The sequence below is a fragment of the Strix aluco genome, chromosome 1 (assembly GCF_031877795.1).
Source record: "Strix aluco isolate bStrAlu1 chromosome 1, bStrAlu1.hap1, whole genome shotgun sequence".
NCBI lineage: Eukaryota > Metazoa > Chordata > Aves > Strigiformes > Strigidae > Strix > Strix aluco.
Genome location: NC_133931.1, coordinates 49,677,754 through 49,700,272, shown reverse-complemented (window position 1 = coordinate 49,700,272; position 22,519 = coordinate 49,677,754). Strand labels below are relative to the sequence as shown.

The following is a 22,519-nucleotide window of genomic DNA, read 5'->3' as shown; positions in this document are numbered from 1 at the left end:
TTTACAATCTCCAATTTGATTATGAAGGGACAAGACAAAGCCAATATTCCCTGCCAGAAATGCTTTCCTACTACTGCTGTAAATCTGCAGCTCTCATCTAATAAACGTGACTGATGCACTCTAGCACAGATTTGTTTATTTTGTGGTTATATTTAACCGCTTGAATAAATACTGTAATACTTTCAAGCAATTTAAAATAAATGACCATGTCTGACTTAAATTCAGGTATAAATCTCAAACTATACAAACAAAAAAGCTCAAACATAAGTGAATCCTATATACTTAAACAGGCATGTCTTTCCATGCCTTAGCAAAGCTACAGAATAACAGACTACAGAAAAGTTCTTTCTAAAGCTCCAGCTTTGCGTGCACTAGGTGCCCATTAATAAACTGCCTCATGGAGAGGTGCATGACAGACAGAATCAAATCTCTATTTTTAGGTTTGTTTGTGGAGATACATTTATATGGGTTGCATTTAGTTGTTTTACCTTTTCTGAAGCTCCTGCGAAGACTGGTTCAGGGGTTAGCTTCACTCTCATTTGCCATTCTTCCTGGGTTTCCTTGTCATGGGCAGACACGATGAACTCTGTGGGCTCTGCTGAAAGTTGAAAGCTTCGCCCTGCATAGACCACACCATCTTCACCTACTCTGAAATCTTCTGGCTCACTGCTTCCAAAGTGTATTTTTTTGTTTCCATCACAGCTCTGAAACCTCACTGCAAAACACATAAAATGAAGAACAAAAAATGAAAAAGCAGCCCACTTGAACTCAGTGTGACATAAAATACATTAAGAACAAATATTCAAAAGCAGAAGGACTTAACTTGTTGCTGCTATTATCATTTGCACTTCAGGGGTCAGTCCACATAACAGCGATATCCTTCTGTGGACTGCTAGGGAGAATTTTTAACCCTAGACAGACTGCCTCTGTCTCAAAGACCCTCCCCACCCCCCAGCAAGAAAACCATTTCCCTCCATGTCCTATGCTACATTTCAGTTGGTTCCCAGTGGAGCAGCTACGAGGATTTGCACCTCAAGCCTCACAAAAAAAGATCCAGTCAAGCCAATTCATTAAAAATACTCAACAAATTTAATTATGCTGCAACCATAATCGCAAACACAACCATGCTTCCAGCGTCTTCTCTGCCAACAGGGGTAAGGCAGAAACCCAGAAGTCCGTTAAGAGATTAACTTCTGTGCCCAGCTCAGCCTGCGATTCAGCTGTATCATCCCAAGTAGGTCACCTGTGAGCTCTGGGCCTGAGTTTCCTCATCCTTCATCTACAAGATGGAGGCAGCAGTAAATACTTACCTCACTGAGAAAATCTAAGTTAAAGCCTTCACTTTTTTTCCCCTTTTTTTTTTTTTTTAAAGCTATTTCACATACCACCCATGTCCATTCATCTACTTCAGAGTTACCCGTTCTTGTTTAATTCCCCCCCTCCTTCCTTTCGTCCTGTCTGAAAGATGCATATTGGAACAAGTCAGTAAAACCGATTGTATAGATAATGATGTGAAGTGCACAAAACCGAACTGATAACAGGTTGCTGCTTTCTTTACCCAATTGCTTTCACTACCACTTATCTTTTGGGTTACTGCAAATAACAGTAGGTAAAAAATGAAAGTGTGCTTTTATAACCAATGATCGTTCTTTAATGTTTCCAAAGCATTATGAAATATTTTGATTGTATGGGCAATAGAAGTGCAAAACATCATTATGAAGGTTGTGCTGAAATACACATAGTGAAGATGAAGATGAAATGAGGCTTTATGCCTCATTTCAGTTATTGGACTTTTTATATTGTGCTAAACCATGCACAAACTATTTAGCTTCAAAACCTAAAGGTCCCTCTCAAGAAAAATCGCTGCTAAATGTCATGCATCATATGCTTTCTTCTGTAATGCACTGTTTCCAGGAAGGTACTCAGAAGAATTGTACCATTTTGTATTTGAACTTCAAGGACTGAGCTGATGTTCAGGTGACATATAAAATTTGTTTTCTTACTGCACCCTTTCAGTTATCCAGAATCCCCCATTTGCCCTCTCCTGACAGAAAAGACTGTACTTTAAAAGGGTCCATCATGTACAAAAATGAGATAAAGCACAGCGCTCCTCCAAATGAATGGTAAAAGGTCAACCTTCTTAATACTGATCTTGCTGGGCTGGGCAGGGATACTGCTCTTTCCAGACAGCTCACAGAGTTTGAAGGTCTCCCTCCATGAAACGCCAGCCTCAATTTGGGGAGAAGAGCGTGCCACGTGCACAAAGCACTGAACCCAGGAAGAACAAATCTGCCTGGGTAAAAGGCTGAAGCCTCACCACTAGGGATCCTCCTGTGATCTTCCTTGCAGATGTTGCCTCAGGTCTTTCACATTAGCAGTGAGAGTGCTTAACTGAGATGCTAATAAATACTCAGCCTCCCCCGTAAGTTTTCATATGTATTATTCTCTGGGCAATCCCATTGTTTTTCAAGTCCATCCTACCTGCTCCATAAAGCACAACTGACTTCCTTTCCTATGCGCTACAGTCTACAGGTCTGCAAGATTTGCAGAAGCTGATAGGACCTCTGTTCACATGGGAGGAGAAAAATCAACAGGCAGAAGGTCCAGCTCCCAGATGTTGACCATCCCATCGATCAACCACTCTTTTCAACACTGAGCCTTGTGGCTTGAGTCAGCTTAACATGACGGTATGCTGAAATACAACAGCCAACTGAGAAAATGCACAGTTCTAAGCCAAGGATATAAAACTATCAGTTAAAACAACTGTATCAGTACACAGAAATCATTACCACAGTCCTAATTCTGTAATTCTGATTAGCCAGCCTTCAGAGCTGGATATTCTGTATTGTTTAGCACAAAAATAAAGAGGTATCCAAGTAGAGTTTACTCAAAAATCACTACATCTAATGATTTAAGAACTTAATGACTGGACTACCAAACAGCTCTGTTCGTACTTGAGTTCAGAGGCACAGACCACCCATAACCCAGGCATGGAGAAAGCTGGGCCTCATCCAAGCATCATCCTTGCTCTCAAACAAAACTCTCAGTTAGAAACAGTTCACAGAGACTACGGGAAAAAAAAACAGCAATATAACGCATAGCTCTCTCTATGCCCCTCCTGACCTCTCATCTCGGCTACAGCTGCTCTAAAAATCTGCTCTTCAAAAGAGTGTCTCGACCCAAAGGACGAAGAACAAGCCAGATTCACCTCTGGCTCTTTTCAGACTTACTTCTGAAAAGTAGGGAGTGGGAAAGAGAAAGAATATTACTCTAAACTTTGATCATTACCGTTTTTCAAAAAGGTGAAATTTAAAATTAATATTACAGTCATTATGGTCCAAAAGACTAAGATATCACAACAATATTTTATAAAAAAATTATTTCCCAACTATTGCACAGTAGGGTAATATATTCATTTTTTAGATATTCAAATTCATAAAGAGGATTTGTTCCCCCCACCATCTTCTTACATATGGACTCCAATAGCCAAAAAAAACCCCCCCCAAAACTACACCAAGAAAAAACCCCACCCTGCTAGCCACTTCATTGATATTTCTCCTCCAGGCAACTGTATACTATGAAATTCAATCAAAATCCCTTTTCTTTGACAGTATCCTGGTAAAAATGTATAAAATTGTCAATGCTTTGCAAGAATTATTCTTCCTTTGCAAGGAGCACACATTAACAAATTATACTCAAGTATAACCATCTATAATTAAATTCCCTTGACAGAGTACAGGTTGTGCAGTAGCTACTCTCCCCCCAATTGCATGGTTATCAGTCTTGTAAATTCAATTTAGATCACTTTGTTTCATTTTTCAGTGTTCAACTAGTATGAACAAAGAGTGATTTCTGACTGTAGGTTTTTAGGCAAAGATTTTTGCAAAAATGCTATAGGAATTTTTTTTTCCACTGAGGATAATGACTATTTATACCAACTGTGTTCTTTCTAACATGGAAGGGAGGCATGCTTTCCAGAAGTCACTTTATGTTGACAGATCAATCGTATGGATTCTTTTCATTTTAAGAAAGGTTAACTAGATATACTATGCAGCATCTTAGTCATTTTACATGCAGTAGAAAGAGTATTCAAGTATCTGATTTTACTGCTTTTTAATAACACTCTCCGCATAAATGATCAGATGTATCTCACAATCTGTAAAAATAACTCATGGATTTTTAAATATTTCTGAGTATCTTCTCCCTCTTCTGAAAAGTATCTGCTTTTTAGAAGTATTTTATTTGAAAGCGCTAGGAAGTGTTCAATCATAATCTAAAATATAACTATTTTGGTTTTAAATGAGAATACCTTTGGTCATATTGAAGCAGTAATATGCAGCATGGGAGTAAATGTAACTAATTCACATGCTCAAAATAAGGCCACATACAAGGATTTACAAAACCAGGGTCTTTAAACGAATCAAAATCGTAATTAGTATTAGCATATTATTATTGTTTATTAAACATTAGACCCTAAGACAAAAGGCCATTAGTATCCTAATTTGGAAGCCTTTTCTTGTCCTAAAACCAAGACAAGTATAATCTATTAAAAAAAAGAATAAAAGAGGACCTCTGTGACTATAACATTCTCAAATGAAAATCTACAGCTCTGTGGTATTAACACGAGTTTTCAAGTTAATGCTCTTGCATAGAAATAATTACAACGTATGCATATATGTGTAGTGTACAAATGTTAAGAACTAAACATGCAAATTCATGTGAAGTGCACTAGAGAGCTACACCACTTGTACTTAGGTCTAACAAGATGAATGAGTCCTATTATCTAGAATAAAATACATGTCTAACCTCATATACCTTACTAGTAATCTTCAATTACCTAGAACCGTTTCTCAAACAATAAAACCCCTTTTTCATCTGCTCATGTTGGTTTGCAGTCTTTGACAACCTGCTTCTCTTCTTTTTGTCTTAGGCAAATAACACCGGAATTACTTGACCCAAGGACTGATCACAGAATGATATAATGGGTTATATTAGTAACATCAATTTTTCATTAACATATTCATGTACAATACAGAATATTAATACAGAATTTTCATTACTCGCTTTGATCCCGAGACAGTTGCATTGAGTTTGCCATCTGGATTTTTGCACTTTGAAAATATCCAATTCACTTCTAGGTAACATCCACATGCATACCAACAAACAAGAAAGCGTATTTCCTTCAGTAAATATGCTGGAACGGTATTATTCCTCTTGAATGCTATTCTCGATGTCTAAGCATCAACCTCAAGGCAAAGGCTCACTTCGAGGACATTATGGAAATTGCAACAAATTCCAAGTGCTAACAACATATGCACTCCAGCAATACAGTTAAGAATGTGTATCATAAAATGGAAAACCCAAGTATATTTAATCCACTGAGGATCACTATGCAACAGATAAACAGAATAAGAAAGTAGCTTACATACAACCACCTGCCAGATACCACTTTTACCTTTGACAAAATGAGAAATTATATGGAAACATTCTGCTTGAACTGTCTAGCTACCTGCATACTTAATATCTGAACACTGCTTTCTCCAAGAACTCTCTGTATTTAACAAGGCTTCCTTCTTTTCAGAGAGAAGCTGGAGAAAACTACACTAAAACACATTAAAAAAATTAACTACTTCATAAATTAGTCATTTATTCAGACTGGTTACTTCTGTATCTGTAAGGTGATCTGTTAGTCCTACTAACAGAGTGCACATGCTCATATTTCAGCTCATGGCTTCTTGCAGTGGCATGTGAAATGCCCATGAGACATCCTTTACTACATTTAGAGATAACCTTCAAGAGAAGTGTGTTTTTGACATCATGGTGGACTGTTATAACCACAAAGAACTGAACTACATTCTAACTTGCTTTATTACCAGTAGCACTTTTAAAGTGGGTGTGAGTTTAGAACTTCCTGACACCAGCTTTAAAACATTATTTAATTTTTGATTTTTTGATACATGGGCAGTCTGCAACAGCTAGGAAAATTTCTTGTTCTCACCTGTAAGCTGAGAAAATTAGATACAGAATTTGCTGATGTGAGATAAATATGGAAGATAATCATGTTATTTTAGACAATGGCATTTTCCTACCTGTATTATAATTCAATTTTTCATTTTATCCTTAAGAGATACTTCAATACACCAGTGTTGTTTCTAACAGGTTCTTCTAGTCTTTTTTTCCTAATCCCCTTTTCTTTTCTACATTTATATTCATGCACTGTAGTTTATCTTATACTCCAGACCATCCAGAAAAAAATCTCAAAGCGCTACTTATTTTGACCTTTTCTGGAGTAACCAAACCTGCAACACTTCAAAAGAAAGCCTGGCTGTCAAAAGGCAGCTGCTTACCACTTCCTGAAAGACAAGCCCACTAATTCAGTAATTGCTTTTGAAAACCTCTGCCTTTGTGCTTGCCACCCCATCCCACATCAAGTAGAAGGCTACTTCAGCCGGTCACACGAAACCAACTGGAGTTTTGCCACTTACTAAGGGCCAAATATGGCCATTTGCTTCTAATTCCTATTTTCACTTGACTTCACAAGCTTTACAACCTGGTGCCAAGTGAGAGCCAGGCTGTGAAGCTACAAGAGGGGAAAGAAAAGTGTTACACCAAAAAGTTTCAACTGAGATAGAACTGTGGATACATTCAAGCTATTTACCAACTTCAGGTGTTTCGTGATCTGACTCATAGCAGCTTAACTGTCCACATTTCCATGCCGTACTGTTTTAATCATTCGTCTATTCAGTTAGGAAAACAATAATTAAAAGGCAAAGTGATTTCCAAGAGTTATGGTTTAATTCATACTGTACACTTATTTCATTAACTGAAAGCACTTCCAGAGTGATGTGCAGCAGGCATTAGGTAAAACCTAGTATTAATATATGACTTGACTTTATGGAAATTAAGATGCTAAGTGAGTAGTCTACTTCAGAAAAGCTATAAAGTTGCATGATATGCTGGTAAAAATAATCTGTGCTAGTTACTGCAACTAACGCTCATTCAATGCAACTCTCTTTCCTGCCCCACTCCCCAGACTGCTAGTTCTAGATAGACAAATATGCATGTTTCCTAAAATAACATATTTTCAAAGCAATCTGGCAGCCTACACAACAGAAGGACAGTGGACATAGACTTCCCTCTCCTTATTTCTGCAGCATGTATTTTTCATTCTTAATCTGTACAATTGTATTTTGAGATCTTTTCAAGTATTTTGTTGCAGGGTGCAACTGGGAAATATTAAAGCCCAGTGCACACTCTGTTCTACATTAGAAGACTGTCTCCTCATAAACCCTACCAACTCAAACATGAAGGTCTATTTTTAAAGTATTTTCGTTCACAGGTGGCTATCACCAGCCTGTTCGATTCTTGCATTCACAGTGAAAGACTCACACAGCTCTTTAATAAAATGCCATCTAGTTTCCAGTTCCCATAATCCTCTTTGTTTACAGAACAAAGTCGTAACAGGCATGCCAGAATGAAAATGGGGATAATGTTCTTTCTATTCGATAGAAATGCCTCTGCAGCTTTTCAGAACAGGAATACCAGCCATCAGCAAAACACAGTACTGGTATCTCAAACAGAGTCCAAATTATGTCTGATTCACTGATCCTTTTCAGTCCTTGCCTCTACCACTCACTGACGCAAAGATCTTCTGCGCTTTGACACCCCTTTTGTCATTATTTTAGAAAAAATAAAATGCAGAAAAGGAGAATAAGCATCTTCAAGAAGGGGAAGTACTTATATTTCAACAACTGCTTTTGTTTTAAAACACAAACAGGTTTCTTTACCTTTCACTCCACTCTGTATTGTTTAAGGCAGTTTCACTATAGATGAGCCTATAGGACCCTGCAGAGTTGTGCCAGCTTTTTTTCTAACTGATGCTAGCTGAAAGAAAACTCAGTAATAAATGTCATTTCTGTACTCTAGAGTACGCAATGCACCTTTAATACTTTCTCAAGTATACTATTCTACACAGTAATAAAAAGAAGGATTAAACACTAATCTCTTATACACATAATGCATCAAGTGACTACACCTGCTAAAATCCAATTTGGTAATTAAAAAATATATCTACTGAACAGTCAAACCAGGAGACTAAAGAGAAAGTACTGTCTCTGCAGATAGCTAGCAGAAAACAGTTTCAAAATTCAGGCACTTAATACAAACCTATTTTTACCTCTATTCATTTTTATGTGACCTTAAGCAGTGTAAGAAACAAATACCTACAATTATGGTGCAGCAATTAAAGGGCAGTTTTACTGCTACAGTAATGACTTAAGTATCTAGTAAAAACTAGATAAGCAGCTTTGCCTTTCAGCCTATCTTTAGAAAATGAAAAAAAAAAGTTACCTTATTTTTTCTCCCCCCGCCCCTTGTTAGTAATAAGGAGAGTGAGAACACAGAATAGATGATCTTGTATGTTCTCTTTGCTAACTATTCCTGGCCTAAAGTCCTTCTAGGCTTTGGGTTTCACTTTTTTTTTTCCCCCCTAGCTCTTCTTTCTTTCTTTTTTATACCTCTTTCTCCCCCCCTCTCTCTAGGTGTTGTTTTCTAGATTTTTTTAAACTTACTTTATTCCCTGATGCTCCTATTTTTCCTGCCCCCTCTTTCAACTGTACTTCTGACAGAGGTGCAGAAGCACTAGCAATTTCAGGCTGACAACCCATGTTGCAACTCAGGCTTCAAGTACACCTAGGCAGAAAGGGCCTGTCACTGGAGGGCTGTCTTTAAAAAAATGAGCTAATTAACTAATTAAATAGAAATGCAGGCTCCTGGAGTTTCTGTAAAGAGCCAGGACTTGCTGAAATATCAAACAGGCACGTACTTCAAATGAGCTGATGATCTGTTTCACCAACTCAACCGTCAGCAGTTTTCCACAGTGGCTTAAGCCCCCACACTAAGAGGGGTTTAGGAACAACAACAGAACATAGGGGAGAAGCATGCACGTATCACGTTTAGGCTACATGTCACTTCTTACCATGAAAAGAAATAAAATTAGGGACTTTTCTCTTTAAATTACAGGACCACTCAGGCAGAAGCGAGTGTTGGTTTTGCACAGCATTACAACAAACAAAAATTCCCAGCTGTGACAAAATGGCAGTGATCCTGTCAACATTCCTGCTTCCCATTTAAAAAAAAAAGTCTTTCAAGATGCAGGGCCATTTAATATTCTGTATTCTGCTGCATACCCCAGGATACCACCTGTCGCTTGGGAGCACATTTTGCCGTCCCTGCCAGGTGGCTATGGATACAGCAAGGGGAAAGGGGACAGTTTTCCCTAAAGCTGCTCTTCAGCTTCACAGAACAACTCACATTTAACTGTGATGACCCTCCACAAACATCAGTGCTGCTTCTCCTCTCTCCCGTCCTCCCTTCCTCTCTCTGGTCTGTCCAACACTGGTGGTTTTTGTCACTCCCCCACAGGTCATTCCTCTGTGCACACTATGGTCTGATTTTCTAAAGCTGCAATTATTTTTAATGATTTTTAAAAGGTCCTTAGTCATCCTCAAGTTACCACAGCAGCTCTGCATGCCAATTCTTCCCTGTAAGAGGGCTTCTGATATGTCTGGGGGAAACCTGGAGAACCTCCCAGTCAGCAGAGCTGGACTTGGACACAACTGCACCAGCATCCCCACAGCAAACAGTGGGCACAGCTGATCTCAAAGCAGAACTACTCTGTACTACAGGGGTGCTCACTACCTTAGCAAATGTATAATGGTGAAGAAATACCCTATTTGTGTGAACACCATGCTTTTGTATCAAAAAAGAGCAAGAAACCTACCAGTTGCTGAACAGGGTGGAAGAAGAGCAGACAGCCTAGCAGTATTTACACTGATGTGTTAGATAGCAATAAAAATCATAAATCCCAGGGATTATACTATCACCGGATCATGTCCAGTAGGCCTTGGGCAGAAAAATAGTTGCCATGGCAGCTTAATGTTATCTAGTCAGACCTCAGGTTTTTATTATTATTATTAAACACAGATATCTGACCTTAAAAAAAAATATAATCAAAAAAGCACCTGGTGAGTGGTGCAGGCTAGTACAGTGTATTCCACAGCCAGGCCACAGCAGTACTTCCTATAACAAAGCAGAGGACTCAAAAAGCTAGGGTGATATGCCTATCTCATTGTAAGGGAGTACCTGTGGGTAAAAGTAACCTCTAAATAGGTATTCTCTCCCTCTATGTATAGCTTTCATGATTTAAAATGGCAAAGGTGACATGCTAATTAATCATGAATTAATTAATCATTAAAGAGGGGGAAATACCAAGAGAACTGTCAGGAAAATGCCTGATTTCATATACTTGTAGGTACCTCCATCATGTTTTTCATTCAGTAGCTTGTTATAACATCTGTCCAAACACACCTCACATTCCCCCTAGATACAATAAATGCGTGCAGATTCCTTAAAAATAAATGAAGGAGCACTAGTATTAGCCATCCTATTTCAGTGAATTAGAAAGATATAGGAAATCATTTGACACTGCTGGCCATGGACGTTCACCTAAAACTTTGCAGCATCATAGTGAAATCTTAAAACTCCTGCACATAGCAGCAAAGAGTAATTAGTACATATTTTACATGTTTCTCCTCTTGAGCTAAAGTAAGTACAACAATCAGAGAAAAAAAAAAACCAGTGCTGGGATACTCTTTAGTGACTCGCACTTACTGAATGCTCCTACGATTATTAATTACTTTTAGTTTCTTAGTTGACTACCTAGACCATATTCTCAATGAGAGGAAAACCATCCATCACTGCAACATTACCAAATCTCAACGGCATAAAAAGAAAACCAAAAGAGGAAGAGAAATATGTCTTCTTTGGGCCTGAGCTACAGACTCATACCTCTGACTTGAGATAAAATAATAATTCAAAAAGACTCACGCAAGGTCCACCTGGCTCTAGGTAAGTTAGATAAACACTAGCTGCAAGCAGAAGTAGTATCATCATTTCATGTCTGACTGCGCTATATAGTGCAAACTCTGTAAAATTACTAACATGAGGTCACTCGTATACAGCTGACACAGTTTAAGTCAAAATTAAAGCAATGCTACTTTCCTTCAAGAACATTTACCATTCTTTGCATATCTTGTCTAGGGATTACAAAATTATGAGGCTCAAATAATCCACTTAAATTCAAATTGACAGGAATAAAATCGACAGGAATAAAAAAAGCTGTTATGTTACGAAAAAACACTGATAAAAACTGTTTTCTTTGCAAAACACAGACAAGCGTGACAGCAGCACAACATGGTACCTGGATTAATACAGGAAGAAAAAAAAAAAAAATCCTCGGATACAATATGCAGACAAATGAGAGGGATACAGACAGACTTCATTCAAGAGGCAACTTTCAATACAGCCACCACAAAATTAAGACATACCTTAGGATCCTATACCAAGACAATGTTGTGCAAATTTATGCAATTTATTCCAGGTGGGAACAGAGACAGACGTGGCTGAACAGACTCTTATTTAACAATCATGATTCAGTCCAGTCACAGAAGAACAGAAAAGAAAAAGAACAGATCTTCTGATATATTTGAAGATAAACTTTCTATGATAAATGCAGCGCTTTTTTCTTTTTTCTTTTTTTTTTTGGTGTGTCTAGACTTTCCTATGGGCCTTCTAAGCGCAAAACACAAGACACTTGACATTCAAATTGTGTTAGATTGGAATAATGCCTGAAAATGGCAGGGCTTGACTGATCGAGCTAGAACTGAAAATTCTACTTTTAGCAAAGCCTAAGGACGGCAGCAGGATATTACCTTTCCGAACCCTTTTGCTGGGTTGAACAGTTACATGAGCTGCAAGACCAAAGACTAGACTTACAAATATCGCAATGAAAACCCCACGTGATAATGGCTCCTAAAGGGAATAAAGGGAATCATTAGGATTCATTTATGGATGTGGCAATTAACCTATTACTGTCGGAGTCAAGACTATTTTGCTGAGCAGCAGTGAGGTATTGTACTCTATGCAGTCTTGACTTTTTCAATTATCAGTCACAACATCCTAAGTTTCTTAGTAAAGATTACACCCTCCAAACGCCCAGACTGCAAAGTGTCTGGGGATTACCCCTACTGCAATCAGTATAATGGGACTGATCTTGAGAGTCCTAGGTACTAGAGGAAAGTAGTAGTAACTTCTAACATTTACAACGGTCCAAGCACCTGGATAATGGAAACGTTCAGTGGTAACTTCCAGAACCAGCGCATAACAAAAAAGAAACTAAATTTGCCTTTAGAAACCCAATTACTGTCTTACTCCAACAGGAAGACATTCCTTGCTTTGCTTACTAGAAGACTAAATATTCGCTTCCAAAAGGAATCTGAGAGGAAAAGCCCCATTGTGACAAACATTTCAATGGCTATTTCAGCTGCCATCTGTATTCCTCTCAATTCTTCTCAAATATTTGAATTCCCCAAAAAGACACCTGTGGCATTCACTCATGAGAACAAACATCTCTTTTAACTTCCTGTCCCCCAAAACAATACCAGTTTGCAAAGAGAATAAAGAAGGCCATGCTACACCTGCTATGTAATTCAGAAAATACTACCCAGTGTGTCCTACAGTAATGACTGCTGATGCAGAGATATTTTTCCCTAGGATAAGCATTATCATAAACATCTTGTACAAAGATCACCAAAATGCTGTACTTTGATAGCTAATATAAGCAGATTCATGATCTATCTAAATGATTGTGAAAGTTACTCATGGCAAAATTCTTTCCTTTCCTGGTGCATGATGTGAGGTTCCTCTTCCAGTAAAACTCAAGACACTTAATATAACCAAGACATGTCTTTGTATGCATATGAAAACGCTTTCGGTCCATAAATGCAATAGTTTCACCTATCGAGAGAAGACAAAAGTCATTCAGCGAGACAACATACTGAGTTTCTGTTGAAACAGAACTGTAGAGCGTGAAATAGCAACCTGTCATCAGATGTTGGGAGTCTGATGTTCAGCAGCAGCAGCTAAAACCACCCTCTCCTCCCACCTACGTCTGAGGGAATTGACAGCCATCTGCCTGCAGGTCTGGCCAGTCTACATCAGGCAGGCAAGGACTGGAGTCAAACTCTGCAAGGCAGTTTAGGATCTATTTCACAGTTTAGGGCTGTGTTCTAGGAAGTTTAAAAAAAACCCAATAAAACAAAACAACCCAAAAAAAACACAAACAACAGACCAACACAAAAAAGCCACAAAACAGCCTCCCCTCACACACCCTGAAAATCAAACCAAAAGGAAACCAAGGCTCACTGTTTTTTATCAATTTCAAGCAACTTCAGTGCACATGTTCTCCACTACAGTCTACTTTCTATTAAAATGTGTACACTGTAACCACAGAATGGACCCATATCCCCAACACCTTACCTCCTTTTATACTAAAGGTGAGGAATTCCGTTGCCCTCAGGAAGATGCTTCCAATGAATACAGTCTGAGAGCCTGAAAACACAGGCTCGGTAGTTGTCCGAAAGGCACTATCCAGAACATGTGGCATCACGCATCTTCAGTTTTGTTTGTACAGACTGCTCACAGGGACAGTACTGCAGACCTTCCTGCCCAGTGGAGAGAGTGTGCATGGCTGGTGCATAACACTTTGATGAGGTGATCAGACAGGTTAGCAAGCAGTATAATCAATTTGAGCAGCTGTCTCAGCCAAGCGCTCTGAATCCAGAATAACTTATTAAGTTGGGCAATGCCCTCAGTAAATGAGTGATGCGTTATTTTGATTTGCCTCTCAGGGCTCAGATCGTGGTATCTAAAACTCACCTTCCCATGAGAAAGGGATTTCTGCAAACTAAACGCAGCCTCTCCAGCAGCAGGAGGAAGCAGCGAGTGAAATGGAACAGATCTGACCTTACACTAAACATCTGAGCAACATTTTAAAATACTGGCACTGAGACATTATTACTTAGTTTTGATATGCTGCCAAGGGAAAGCAAAGAGCCATTGAAAATTGAACTCCATTTAGAAGTTGCATCCATTTTTCAATAATCCTTGTAATATTGTGTCCATAACTTAAGGATGTTACCAAAGACAACAGACTATGTCATAAAATAATAATATTCATGTGAAAGTCTTAACAGATTCAGGCTTAGTAGCATCTTAAATCAAAAAAATTATCAAGAAACATGTAAGTGATGCCACAAATTAATTGCATACAGTAACTTGGGTATGGAGAAAGGCACTTCGGTAAAATTAACAAGACTTTTGGCTCACAAGCACACAACATGGCTGCTGTTCTTTATTAGAAGTTAACATTTTGATGAAGTTCACCACAGAGTTTTTGGTAAAAAAAATGCAGTGATGTCACTTCAAACGTGCAACTGTTAGCATTCTTCCCATTATAGACATAACTTACTGATTTCCAAAACACTGGTATCACCAATCTACATGCTTTTTCCTTAACTCCTGTGCTGCTGCATGTCACCAACACTAAAATTCAACTTTTTCTTTGAGGACCAAGGAAACCGAATAACTTGAGACATCTGATATTTTAATCATGCAACTGATTTATCTGTGGTACTCAAAAAGCCCTCAACATAAAAATCAGTAACTGCATTCAATCTATTTACAAATCGCATTCAACTGTCTCATGTACAGCTGAATAACTTTGTTTTTACTTTTGCTTACCTTCAGATCTGATAGATTTCTGCTCTTTTGCCAAGTATTTCAATGTTAACTTGTTTTCCTATTAATTAATCTCCCTTTCTTTAATACACCTTGTCTCCATCACATCTTTTCTTAACCTGCCTTCTACATATGACACAACCCTATTCTCTGCATTCACATTTTTCAACAAGATGACTCCAAGGGCTGTTTGCCATAAAATGTGTCCATGTTGTTCAGGGCAATACTATTCCTATAGGTCCTTGTCTCTTAGGTGCCAGTGAGATCTTTCTATCATTCTCCCAAATAGAAAAGATGGGAAGAGAATAAAAAAGTTTCAGCTCCAAAGGTAGCAGGCACAATAGTCTTCCCAAAATCTTGATGCAGGGTGGCACAGCCAAGACAAACAGAAATGCCTTAGGAAATGGATCTCCCTCACCTGGGACGGCTTACCACTTGATATTTTAGGAGATAACAACATGGGACACATCACTTCTTTCCACTATTCCATCAAATGCGTTCTCCCCATCACAACTAGAGATGCTCTTATCTAATGATGGATGAAGAGTAAACATAACTCATGCTATCTTTACAAAAGATTCAGAAACAATTATTAAAGCCATTCTAACAAACAGGCAAGACCTAACTTCACAAGACTTCCACAAAGGAATCAGAAAGCAGCACAAAGGTCTATGAAGAAAAATTGGAAAGTAATACTGAGTAATCAAAAAAATGCATGAGAAAAATCGAAACACCACACTCAAAACACTGTCCTGAAAACCTGTCACCACTTAAACTATGTATAGAAATCTTTGCCTTCTTATTTAAAAAAAAATAAATGAGTATGACTCATGTAAATGTTTCCCCTCTTGTCCAACAGGACCATTCTCTCTTTGTAGCCTCATGAGGTCAAAAGCACAGTTGAGCCTGTGGTGCTCGTTGACCTGAAGGGAAAACGGAATGTTTAAGAACAAAAAAGCAATGCAATTTCTCTAGATGAAAATGGAAAGGATCAAGCTTTCCCTAAAGGTCTTTTCAGTCAGGTAGCAGACTTTATTCCAAAAATAATTATTAAAAATATTTGATACTTTTCTTGGTTATGGTCATCAACTGCAGAAGGCTGAGATGTGCAGGGGTTTTATTAGTGTAAGAAAGAAGGCTTTGTCCTTTTTTCACTTGAGCCCAAAATGCATTTAGAAGGCTTAATCAACAAATGTATATAACTTTGAATTAGAGAACTAGCTCATCAAAACTAAACACAGTTTTGATACTGTTTAATGCTGTGCTGTAAAATATTGCTGCTTTCAAAAACGTGGTAAATTTAATTTTGGAAAGGTGTATTTATGTTTCCTGACAAAGTACTTTATTACATTTAGTGGACCAATAGCCAAGTCTACATTTCTCATCTGCTCATAAAATATCATGCACATGTAGTAATGATTTAACTATTTCCTTTCCTTACCATAAATGACAAATTCAAAGAAAAACAAACAACAAACTTCTTGGGGGCTTCAAATGCATCTACTCCAGAACATGTTCTAAGGTAAATAAAAACTATCCAGTAAAGGAGGCAGGGAATGGGACATACTGTCTATCCCTGCTCCTATTAATGCTGCTTTACTGGGTGACCCCGAGGAATGTCCCTTCCCAGCCAAACAGGAGGAGCTTCCCTGCAGAAGCAAAATGGAAGTCGAGAGATGAGAGGTGAGAAGGATCCACTGCTACAGCTGCCAGGACTGAGCCGGGCAGTTTCACAGAGCACAAGGAAAGCACCATCTGAGCCTAACCACAAGCACAAGCAGTTTCTTCTCCTCCTGTAATTGCTACAGACCTTTGTCTTTCCAGACAAGAGAAACCATCTCAGCCTCTCCTCGGACGAGGAATTTATGCTCTGACACACACACAGTTTGAGAATCCAACATTAAACGACACAGAAATGCTGTAGCCCTGAGTTTTCCAGTGATGCTGCTGCAGGGGCAGCTCTGCCATGCAGGCAGGACAAGGGGTCACACAGGTCAGCAAAATATCAAGGGCAGCAAATTGTTTAGTGGCTATTTTGTTTACTGTGCGAGTGACTTTTGACTAGGAGAGGTGGTAATTCTTTCCAGCTTGCCTTGGGCAGTGAAAGCTATAAAAGTGTTTGTACTTCACGAGTGTCTAGGGAAATCAAGCTGAGTCCTAGGTCTGTTTCTTTATCAAGTTTGCCAAGTGGTACACTATGTGTGGCACACTTCTATATTTTTTCCCTGTCTTCTCCTGCCCCAATTATTCAACATAACATGTCCAGAAATAGTATTAAGCATGCCAGTCCAAAAGCAAACAAAAAGCAGGCAAACAAATCCCTCCAACACTCAGTGTTTAGCAAGCTGCTTTTGCAAAGGTTTACAATTTGAATAAGAATTTGCCCTCATCTTCATAGGAAAACACAATGCCATGCAGATTCCTCATGAGAAAAATCTCTCAGGCTAAAGATTTGCATGGTAAGTTGAAGGAAGCAATAAGCGGCTGAAAAATAATTTTACTTACAGCTTGGCAGAAGTTAAGTGACAGTGCCCACTAGCAGGCATTACCAATGATAAAAACAGAAATATGGATTTTTAAAGTTTATTTATGGACCATTTTGTAGCTTATGCTGCACTGCTATCACATGTTAAATGAGAAATTACAACACAGTTGGTGACAACAGGGAATTTCAGTAATAACCTTGAACAATGATTTTATCTTTCCCCCAAACCCTTATCTAGGAAAAAGTGCAATTTTTGTTGAAACTCCTAAAACTGAAGTCAACTGTAAAATATTACATTCTTTGAAGAATAGGAAGGTGACTTTGGCTAATACTGATCCATTTACAGAGAGGAACAACCCACCTTTCAAAATGAAAATGTTCATTTAACATGAAACACTGAAATCATTAAAAATTTAACAGATTATAAATGGTGATTATTAAATGCAACTACCAACAATAGCTCAGAGAAAAGTGCTTCGTCTTTTAGGTTATTTTGATAGCATGCAGTAGATTAAAACTAATTATAGTTTCAAGGTCTTCATCATTATGTAACTCAATGCCCACATCAGTGAGTTTACTAAAAACATTACATAAACGTGAAACAAATGATTTATGGTACAACTGAACAACTAAAGGAGGGCAGCCACAATATTAGGGTGAATTTAAGCAAGATCTGAAAAGCCTGAAACAACCAGCCATAGTCTGGTAATGTAGTAAGTCCGATCATACCCACCTTAAGTTCTTACAAGTCTATATAAACCCCTAAACCCTATAAAAGTTTAAGTAAGCCTCCCCCCCCCCCCCAACTTCTAGGCATTTACTGCAGTGCTCTGTTAAAATTGTTGGATGGTGTCTAATGTAAATTTGAGTTCATGTTGTTTTCAAAAAAACCCCAAAGATTGAAAGTGTTGAAGTAATATTGGTATTATTTATACTTGCCTTAAATAAGGCGAGAGAGGAAAAAATTAAGAGACTGCTACAGAAAAGAGAAATGCATGAGTTTTCACTTATAATTTAATTTTAAAAGTTAAAAAGCCTTCCCGGACAGGCATCTCAAATTGATAATAAATAGATAAAAAAACAATCCAAGACCAGTTTTTCCAGAGTAAAGTCACTGTGTTTGCAAAGAAAGCACTAAAGGGAGACAAGTAGATACCAGAAACCTCTCTGTACAACACACTGGTATTGATTTGGGAGAGTTTGGTATGCATGAGAACTGCAAGACTGCATCCTAGGGAAATGAAAAGGAGCTACAACACACTTTCTGATGACTGGAATCTTTCCACCGAATGGAGGATTTGCTCCTGTGGCTTTTCCTAAAATTTCTCATGGCTAACAGCAAAAGAGGGAAGAAAAAAAAAATTTAAAAAAATCAAGGCTGACAAAGCATGAAGCATGTCCCAGGCTCCCCCCTCCTTGAAAGTATACCCCCTTACACCTCAGTTAGGCTGCTCTGCAGAGACCCTGGTAGAAAACCAGAGGAAATGTTTCTAAACAGATAGTGCTAAGGGAATACATGACTGGTCTCAACCACTGCACACAGGCAAGGGGGAAATGCTTCTACCAAGTTAGTTATGTCCCTGGTCAGACATATCATGGGGTTGCTCTCATTCATTCCACTGCAGACTACAGCTCCACTAATACTGTCTTAATTCCCAGTCCTTTCTTACTGTCTACAGGCAAGTCCTTACTTATCTTTTCAACTATATGAACACAATGCTTGCAGAAATCAATTTTATCTTTAAGATACTGTATTCTGACATACAAATAAATTAATGGTCTACAACAAACACTAAGTGGATGCAGCATCTTCAGGATCTGAGATGGATTTGAAAGCGTATATAACACAAGCAGAATTGACAAAAGATCCTGAATAAAAATCTCCCAACTTATATAAATTATCTATCTAGATGTTTGTCTGTGTATTTTTAGAGTACATTCAGGTTGACAACAGAACAACCACTCAGGTTGGAATTTGCAATGAAAGAATTTAATATCTTCTTCTTTTGTCTCAGCATATGGGTCTCAGCCATTTCTGAAAGTGATAGTAGGAAAAACAGTTGCTTTACTCCTACAGATGCCCGCGCTAACTACCTTGACAAGGCCCATCGTGGGGATAGGGTATTCTTGACTGTTGCAGCTATAAAACACAAATAATTACATTCTCTACTCTTCACTTTAAGCCAAAAGAGACCAGTCTTGTATCCAGCTTCTCCTAGACAACTGTAAGGAAACAGGATAACTGTAATTCCCGAAGCTCCAGACCTCAATGAGTGACAACACGTGCTGCCCTTGAAACCGTGTTTCATCACCAGTTTTCTCCAAGCAAGTGGCAGAGAAGTATGTTACACAGAAGGGGACATAGAGGGCACAGTTCTGGGGCAGATGAGCACTGGGAAAGGATTGTGATGTTGGTGCTCAGAGAACACCTCATGAATGATTCCCTGCCCAATTCTGCAAATTTGCAAATCTGCAAACTGACATGGTAACTACACAGAAATCCTAAAACTAAGTATTTTTACTATCTAAACTTAAATTTGAAACCAGCAATCATTCAAGAAGGCGGCACACATGGTCAACAAAGAGCATGCCGAACACAAGATTCAGTACATCTCTATTCAGTGGCAGGAAGGCATCTATTATCAGATGCAGAATGGGCCTGAAATGCAAAGAAAGCCAGCATTGTTGCAGGCGTTACTGGGAACATCCTAACTGCTCGTTACAATTATTCAAAGAAAGATGTGCTGGGACAACCCAAAATAATATCTTTAAAACTGATAAATCAAAAATTAATTATTGTGATAAAACTGAAACTGAAGCAGGCACATAAAGTACTTAGGTACTACCCAGAAAACTCATGGATAAAACACAGTTAGAGGTTGGCCTTCACAGGCCATCTCGGCAAGCTCACTATAGAGCAGCAGTGAAAGATGCAGTCAGCCTTTTAGACATGGTTGTCTTGGAGACACCAGAACACACTGTATTGATGACAAAGGAAACAAAAAGCTGGATGCACTTTCTAAGGCTTTTAGTCTGCTCTCTTTCATGTGGAGTTTATGGAGGAGGGCCTCCCTGGGATGGGTATGCAGAGAATGCTGGCAGCAGGACCAGCCCATTGAGGTAGAAATCCTCACTTGCTTCGGAGAGTGTTTCATGCAGCCCGAGAGCGCCCTTTATCCCTGGGAATGCGCGACATGGCAGCTCCAGCAAATGAGACTCACATTTGCTCACTTTGAAGGTTTAGCTCTGCACGAGCGTTAAAACCGTTCCACATAAGGATCTTCAAGAGAAATACAGCAAGCAGTGTCTCCTGGTTTGTGCAAGGGCCCCGGAGCGCTCTGGGGACTCTCTCCATTTATCTGAGTGGTCTTCATCTAGGCTCCTTCCAAACTATAGGCAGAAATCTGGCAACGTACTTTGAGGTAACAAAGCTACAGAGTTTTCAGCAACTAGCAGAGGAACGGCTAGTGGCATTTAGGCTGTAACTATGAAAACCGTCAATTTCTATCTCAGTGTAATTGAGATACACACGGAAAAGAATTTCAATAGAAGTTTATTTTTAAAGAGGCCATGAAGAGTGAAACCTTCCTCTTCCAATTACCAAGTAACTTTTGTAACTCTACAACGTGTAACTTCCATACCAAACTGTCAGATCCTAGCTTTGTGAAGAGATAGGCCAAGCATGTAATTTTTGTCCCCCTTTATCGTGCTTGGAGAGGATGGCTATTACCATGAAGCAGCACTCAGTTTGAATGGACCTCTTCTATGCTGCACTGTACAAGGATGTTTTCAATTTGCAATATTTTTCATTGATAATCTAATTCAGACCTACATCAGAGGATGCCGTGACAACAACAGTTATCTACTGGCTTTAGATACATACTGTCACATGTACCTATCAGTGCCTGAACTAAGCACTAACACTTAGGTCTAGCTGGATAGTGTGACAACACAGGCCTAAATAAATATGCTGGAAGGCTCCCTGTGTCCACACCTAAACCTCATGTAGGACAGGCGTGATACTGACTGTTACTTGCAAAGAGAACACAAGGGTTGTAGTTATTTCTCACAAAAAAAAAAAAGGAAGGTCTCACCCTGCCACAGGCTGCCTGCCTGCATGAATGTTTATAAATTTCCTGATTTCACACGCTGCTGACTTTTATATGCCCACTTCCAAATTCTGTGAGTACACCAAAAATTGTGCATGATATATCAACATTTAGTTCTGACTGACAGTAGGATGGGTAAAGATGAGACGAACAGGGAAAAATTGATAATTTTCCACTTCATAACCTCTTCTTTCATGCTGCTCCTCACTTTTGTCTGTACAGTGGATTGAAAAGGAGGAAAGGAGTAAGGCTACTCAAAGATAGGTGTTAACTCCTTGCATTCCCAGTGTGTTCTGAAGGGTTATAAAATGGACAGATAATAGGTACCTGACAAAGGCATATTGGAATAATCAGCACTACCACCCACCATCACGCCCTAGAAGACCTCTCAACATCTTTACGTAAAACCACACATCTATAGTAGATGATTGCTACCCTCTCAGAAGTATGACTGGCAATAGCAGAAAACCTGGCTCAAATGATGCAAAAGACACTCAACTTGATGGTATCAAACTGCTGCTGGTGTATTTCCAAATCACCCTGCTTATGCAATAAAGCAACGTTAAGATCACCACCTCTTAGTTTTGGCCCTTTTGTCTTGCCACTAAATACAAAACAGTGTATTGTATTAACTGAATTGCTGACAGCAGCTGTGGTTTTGGGGACCACTAGAAATCAAACTATTTATAGATACCACAAATATGGATTTTGGAATCTAATTTCAGTAATCACATAGCTTAGGTATATCCAGACCAGGTCAAACATCATCAAGACAGAATACTTCTCAGTTGGAGAGCTTGTGATTTCAGCAAGGTTAAAAAAAAAAAAAAATTAAAAAAAAAATATCCAGAAATCCTGTCCCCTCTGTAAAGTGTACTTCAAACAGCACCCAGAACACTGGTTGACTGCACCCTTTCCAGGGCTCAGTCTGTGGTGCCTACTTTTCCGCTAAGGTTTCAGTATCCTCCAGCAGTATTTTCTTGCAGAGGCATGCCACAAACAGGACATACTGCCGCCCACATTGGCTATACCTCTTTACACTCACAGCGCGAAGCTAATACTTCACTGGTTGATGCTGACAAATCCCTTTTTTGTATGTCTGTAGTATCACAGGTCCGTACTTGAAACAAACAAGATCTGCCCAGCATCCCAGTTTTTTCTTGGGTACAAGCCAAAAAATCCAGGGAATTTAGATTGACCGCTCATGGCTGCAGCATCCTAATGACCAGTGAGTGCTTGGTTGTTCTTTCTCAAGTGCAATCTTTGACTTCTCAATCATCTGTATAAT

General features: G+C 38.8%; 1 protein-coding gene across 2 annotated transcripts in view; it reads right to left on the bottom strand.

Moving 5' to 3' along the window:
- CDH2 (cadherin 2) overlaps positions 1 to 22,519 on the bottom strand; it is a 119,905-nt gene that overhangs the window by 38,608 nt on the left and 58,778 nt on the right. For both annotated transcript variants that reach the window (XM_074820341.1, XM_074820333.1), the window contains one exon: positions 489 to 715. In XM_074820341.1, the coding sequence (XP_074676442.1) occupies positions 489 to 715 (227 nt within the window). The remainder of the gene's footprint in view (positions 1 to 488; positions 716 to 22,519) is intronic.